Raw genomic sequence first — 6,000 nt, 5'->3', positions numbered from 1 at the left:
CTCTTCCTTTCATTATTCACAGCCTGTTCAATCAACTGTATGGTCGCTGGCGTCATCCGTGAATCGTGATCTTCTACATCCAAAACCATTTTGCCGCCCAAAGTCACTACGGGGGCCATTATTTGCGCCATCGGATACGGCGGCGGCTCATACACATACTGTCGCGAGTCAGGCAACTGTGGATAAATGCCTCTCCGACCTTCCGTCTTTTCTTCCACTTTTCCAATCACTTCATCCTTCTTTTTCACTTCATTCACACTCTCTTCCTCTTTTATTGCCCCCAGCGCAGTGGCAATGATTGCCAATTGGTGAATGCCTCGTCTATCTTTGTCCAATTCCTTCACTTCCTTCTCAAGTTTAATACGCTGTCGCCATCCAGCTTGGCTCTGATCCTCCTTCATATCTCGAATATTTGCCAACATTCTGGTTTCCTTTTTCTGTAACTGCCTCGCTAACTTCGACATGCCCCACGTTCCGGGACCACCGCAAAACAAATCATCCTTTTTTAATTTCAGAAACAACTTCTGACTCCGTTCTTTCACCTTCTTAATTTTCTTACTTTCCATTCCACTAATCAACTGTGATTCCAGCTGAGCATAATGACCATTAATCTCCGACCAGACTTCCGCCCGCTCGTCTGAAGCGCCAGACACAAGAAAACCCTCACATTTCCTCCCATTTTCCATCTCCAAATCCACTCGTGCGTGTCCCAAGCACTTCATACGCAGAACAAATTTAGGCTTCACATTCACACCGCTTCCACACAGACACGTAAATCCCAGATTTTAAACCGTGTCCTGATACGTAAATCCCAGATTTTATACCGTATCTTAACCACGAATAGTTCCAAACTATTCTAGTAGGTAAATCCCAGATTTTATATCCTACTAACGTCCACACTGTAAAATTTATTTATTTATTTATTTTTTTTAATTTATTTTTTCTTTTTATTATGCCGTTCCGCTCCTCCTTCCTCTTATAATTTAGCGTTGCCAATGTGCAGAATTTGAAAAGGATCTGCTTACCTTATGTCACTGTGGGCCCAAAGAGGAAAGACGGTCGGATGTGCGGCTCCTATCAGGTCGTCACCTGGTGTGGACGTGCGAGACCCAGTCTCATGTGGTCTTTCTCGAAGTTCCAAACTTCTTTTACCTCTCATGCATCACGTCGGGGTCACCATAAATTGTTGGAATTTATCTTTAAATCAATGTTAGAATTTAATTTTAAACCAATGTAAACTCAAATTAATAATCTGACTCCAATTTGTGACTTTACCCAACTCTCACTCATCCAACAATATGCGCGCTCGTTCTGCAATAGAAAGGTATCAGGAAGCCGGCATTTTCACACACGAGTGGATTTATTCCTAACACACAAATCTACAACTTGAGTTTGGGTCCCTCTCAATACAGCTCTCTTTGTCTTCGCTGTTCAGCATTAATTTATAGACACAATATGCAAATGACACAGAGACAAAGGCATCCTGGCATGATTCTATTGGCTATGTGTATGCTGCAGTTAACTTTAGCTTGCTTCTCTTGGTCTTTCTTCAAGTGGTGGCCCCTCCTGCTTGTGGCTGAAGGGTCCAGTTTCTTGTCGACCCCCTTCCCGCTCGAGGTGTCTGTCTGCGCCAGGCACCAACCTAAAACCTCCCAAACCTCACATTCTTTCACTTTCTTTTTCCAACTTCACCAGCCACACACTCAGCATTCCACAGAATAACAGTGACACAAGATGCAGGACATCGAATAAAACTAGCCAGGTTTCAACTCTTCCACTCCTTTACGCTGTTTTGACTGTCCTCTGGAGCCTCACTCTGTCCGCCTCAGTGCAGCCGCTGTACCAGGTGGAGACACAGTACGTCAGCAGGCTCTCGATGGACGAGTGGTAGAAGGCTAGCAGCAGCTTCCTGTCCAGGTTGAATTTCCTGAGGACTCTCAGAAAGTGCAGACGCTGGCGGACCTTCTTTACCACTGCTGTGGTGTTGTGAGTCCAAGAAAGGTCGTCGGAGATCTGTACTCCCAGGAACTTGATCATGACGATTACACTGTGTCCCGGATGGTGTAGTGGTACACTCGCCTGGCTTGTGTGTAGGGGTGTGGGATCGGTTCCCCTGAAATTTGCACATCCCCCACAAGGAGGTGTGGGAGGAATACCCAGCCTCTATTGTAAATCATGGTTCAGTGCACATTGAGCTCAACCAATCAAAAGCTACACGTATTTGAACCAATGAGAGGACGCAGAAACCCGTTCAAGAGGTGAATCTACAATCAGATTGTTTTAACAAAGAAGAACCAGCGGTTTCAACAGGGTCCACACCAAGTGGCTTAAGGAGGAAGACCTGCAAAAAGTAACCAACAGTGTTATGTGACTGACAGTGTCGGTGTCACTGCTGACAGACTGATACTTAATTCATCTACAAGAGAAACTCATTAGGGGGAATCACTTCAATGATCAAATTGCAGGGTAAATGTTTTCCCGTGACTGTGTTTTTTTAGATGCAATTCTTCTGCAGTGCAAAAACACAGACAGCGGGTGGATGAAACAGAACAGGATAAGCAGCGTCATAGCGATGTTGACCTGCAGACACATGAAGCGGGAGTTCACATCAAAGGTGTGTTTGATGAGGTGCTGTGTATGTTCTATACATGTACCCCTGGGGGTGTGAAAACACTTCAGGGGGTACATTAAATTTTAAAATATTTGGAAATCTGGAATGATCCGGAAGAGAATCAGACTCTAAAAATGGGTTATTTGGATGGAATTGAACAAAAACATTTTATTAATACAAAAATATGCATAATCGACAAAGTGAAACAAATGACGCTGGTAGAAAAAACAGGAAAACGAGACAAACCCAAAACACTGACCAAAGTCAAGGATAAATATAGCGTGACTTTTTTAATTTACCACAGGAAAACCTGAGGTAAAAGAGTCCACTTAAGCATGAGAAAAGTATGCAATTTGCAGTGTCCTCTGAAGTCCAACTGCCAGATTGGCAAATTTTTGGCAGGGTACGCAATTATTTTTTGTTGTAAATTCTATTGTTCAGTGGTTCACTTCAGTTTACATTTGTGTGACAGTTAAAGTTAAAAAGAATGTTGCATGCTGTGTAGCCCCAAAACTAAACCAAAATATGTTTTAGAGTAAGTGCTAATAGTTAAACTCTTGTGACTTAATACAATAATTTGGATGTCCTGAAAGGGACCTGCAGAAGTTCTACTGTATAGATATGGATTTTTTTAGATATCCTCACCCCACCCAAATAAATGACAATAAATATTGTTACAGTGAACCGAGTCAAAATCATGTGGATAAATGAGTCCTTAGCTCACGAATAAACTGATTTCATAGTCAAATTTAAATGCATTAAGAACGTGAGCTTTAGGATTCATACCCATATGTGTAATGATCAGGCAGCGGGTATGGGATAAAAGAACTGGGAAGCAGGAAGAAGGTCCTGAGTAGGTGAATAATGCTGCAGGCAGACATGAACAGGAAAGTGGCTTTCAGAGGGATGCCAGACAGGTATACCACCTGTAGGAAAAAAAATTGTGATATAAACACTTCAATAAAATATCAACAACAATGCTACTCACGCTGATGATGAGAAAGACGACTGCAGCAGAGTCATAAGCTCCGTTGATGAACGTGATGATGGTGGAACGATGAGCGTCGAACAGATTTGCCACCTTTGGGAGTAGACATTGAATAGGTTAAAGGTGACAAATGTTTCCATTTCATGTGGGAAGACAATAAAGCGAATTGTAATTGTTGCACACGACTCTTAGATTTGAAAATAATTTATAGTTTTTTAGTTAAGTTAGAACTTGGGTAATTTTATGTTGGAAATGAATACATAATTGTATGAATGTATAAGGTGATGCGTTACTTAAATATAACAAGAAGGGACCAGGTTAAAGTGTTAATTACGCGAAGGAGTCGGTGAATGAAGCTTTTGAATGACTGGTTATCGCGATGACCTCACAGTACAGCGGGGAAGGGTTCGATTCCGACTCCGGCCTTCCTGTGTGGAGTTTGCATGTTCTCAACATGCCTGCGGGGATTTTCTCTGGGTACTCCGCTTTCCTCCCACATTCCCAAAAAATGCATGGTAGGTTGACTGGACACTCTCAATCGTCCCTAGGTGTGATTGTGAGCGCAGATGGTTGTTTGTCTTTGTGTGGCCTGTGATTGGCTGGACACCAGTTAGGGTGTCCCCCGCCTTCTGCCAGCATACCTACGACCCTTGTGAGGAGAAGCAGATCAGATAATGGATGGATGATGATGGATGATTGATAATGATGATTCCGTTCACAGAAAAGAACGATCATGCCCATCACTAGAACACAACGGGTTTTTCTTGAAAGGAGGGGTTGGAGTGGGAGTAAATTCTAAACATACTTTGCAAGCCATTTGGAAATTGTGGCAGCTGCCACCCTGTAAAACTGTCTAGTTATGATGCCGCACACAAAAAATACACAAGATTAGATCTGTCGAAATGTTATGTCATTTACAATGTAAATGTTTTTCAGTCGGTAAAAGTAGCATTTCAGTTTTTGTAATTGTTTGCATCCACCTTATTCTTGAGCACTCTCATGGAGGAATGATTACGGGAGTGACTTCCTGAGAGACACCAAAAGAAATGGTTGGCCTTTTGTTTCAATTGCTTTAGTTTTCCAAAGTGGTATGTTTGAATGCTTGTCTTTTGTTTTGTTTCCTTTTCTAAACGATCATCAGTGTAGATACTGATGCACCTCCGAGCGTTTAAGATTACACACTGCTTTATCGTCTGAATCGACAGAGTTCAGAAAGTCGCTAAAAATATGACTGTACGTAACTGGTTTATGTAATATTCGCTTTCCTGTAGGTTGGAGAGGAGCAACATGCCACCAGCCACAGCAATGAAGGAGAGTGCTGGGAAAAGCAGGATGGACAGAGCTAATGGAAATCAGAATCAGAAGAATCAGAAATATACATGAATTACTTTTGATTGGCTCTCATTCTTGTCGAAAAGTTTAGTTTTTCCACTTGTTACTTTGTGTTGAAAATGAGCCTACAAAAGCACACGGCAGAATACCTGGAGTCGAAAAAGCCAGCAACATGGTACCCGTGATGTAAAGACATCTGGCGGAATGAAAAGACCTTTCATACATCATCATCGTCATCATGCCAATTGTTTCATAGCACAGCCGGTAGAAATGGGTGCATAATTTATTTGCGCAGCAAGTCTTGTGATTTACGACTAATATGGCTTCAAAAAATTACAACCGGCTAAAAAAAAAAAAAAAGTCAACATATTTTATTCATTTTGGTTTTACATGCTAACAGGTTGAACTTAATTTTGACTAATGCGAGCGATACGTGATCATTTCATGATGGGGTTCTAAGTGACTGTTATCAAAATGCACTCACATTCCCAAGAGCCGCAAAACGAGGGTGCCAAAGTGGTGTCTTTATCATTTTCTCAGTGATAAGAAGAGCACACTGACCTAAGACCTGCAAGCCATCGAGTCCTGTGGCGTTGACGCAATAAGAGCTGAAGAAACGCTGCGTCTTGAGGATCAAAACAAGTGAGGCCCAACCATATATGATTTCTTCCAAACATATACACTCCAACATGCCCGTGAAAAAGGAGAGACTTTGTTGCACCCCGAAACCGTTCAGACACTTCAACATTGTCTCAGCTTTTCAAGCCACTGCAAAAAGAAGAGACAAAATAAACACAATTAATTTTTCAATCAATGTTCATGAAACACAATAAGATGAAATGTACATTTGCACAGGTAAACTAGAACAACAGAATCCAACTTAAATGTTTAAGCAATGGACCTTTTTTGTAATTAAAACTGAAAAATGTTGCACAACCATATGCTTTACGAATTTTGTTAGAACAAAAGTTGAAATAGACAATATACAGTACAGACCTCTCAGCTCTGTTCTCTCCTAATGTCATCACATGCCACACCTCCTCCGTGTTGCTGTTTCATTTTTTACGCT

General features: G+C 41.7%; 1 protein-coding gene across 8 annotated transcripts; it reads right to left on the bottom strand.

The window, feature by feature from the left end:
• Positions 1-1,784: 1,784 nt before the first annotated feature.
• On the bottom strand, positions 1,785-5,969 carry LOC148338095 (equilibrative nucleobase transporter 1-like). Of its 8 annotated transcripts, XM_088295179.1 has the most exons (7): positions 5,928-5,969; positions 5,416-5,699; positions 5,081-5,127; positions 4,842-4,941; positions 3,600-3,692; positions 3,398-3,537; positions 1,785-2,580 (listed from the first exon to the last, which is right to left on the bottom strand). In XM_088295179.1, exons 2-7 carry the CDS (start codon positions 5,677-5,679, stop codon positions 2,565-2,567), a joined length of 660 nt encoding a protein of 219 aa, XP_088151305.1. In that variant the 5' UTR covers positions 5,680-5,699; positions 5,928-5,969; the 3' UTR covers positions 1,785-2,564. The 8 variants fall into 8 exon arrangements, 2 of the variants coding, with proteins under 2 accessions (XP_088151305.1, XP_088151306.1); XM_088295180.1 differs by lacking the exon at positions 4,842-4,941 and having other exon boundaries at positions 5,493-5,699; XR_015842997.1 differs by lacking the exon at positions 5,928-5,969 and having other exon boundaries at positions 1,785-3,537; positions 3,934-4,941; positions 5,493-5,593.
• Between the last annotated feature and the right edge of the window lie 31 nt (positions 5,970-6,000).

This window comes from Idiotropiscis lumnitzeri, chromosome 4, assembly GCF_059441095.1.
Source record: "Idiotropiscis lumnitzeri isolate Australia: NSW breed Sydney's pygmy pipehorse chromosome 4, RoL_Ilum_1.0, whole genome shotgun sequence".
NCBI lineage: Eukaryota > Metazoa > Chordata > Actinopteri > Syngnathiformes > Syngnathidae > Idiotropiscis > Idiotropiscis lumnitzeri.
This window is presented reverse-complemented; position numbering and strand designations above follow the sequence as displayed.

Excerpts from the sequence above, each read along its gene's own strand:
- LOC148338095 (XM_088295179.1), bottom strand. The coding sequence starts at position 5,679 with ATGTTGAAGTGTCTGAACGGTTTCGGGGTGCAACAAAGTCTCTCCTTT. Across the intron at positions 3,693-4,841 it reads AGCGAATATTACATAAACCA|GTGGCAAATCTGTTCGACGC; the intron begins GTTACGTACAGT and ends CTACTCCCAAAG. Across the intron at positions 3,538-3,599 it reads TCGTCTTTCTCATCATCAGC|GTGGTATACCTGTCTGGCAT; the intron begins GTGAGTAGCATT and ends TTTTTCCTACAG.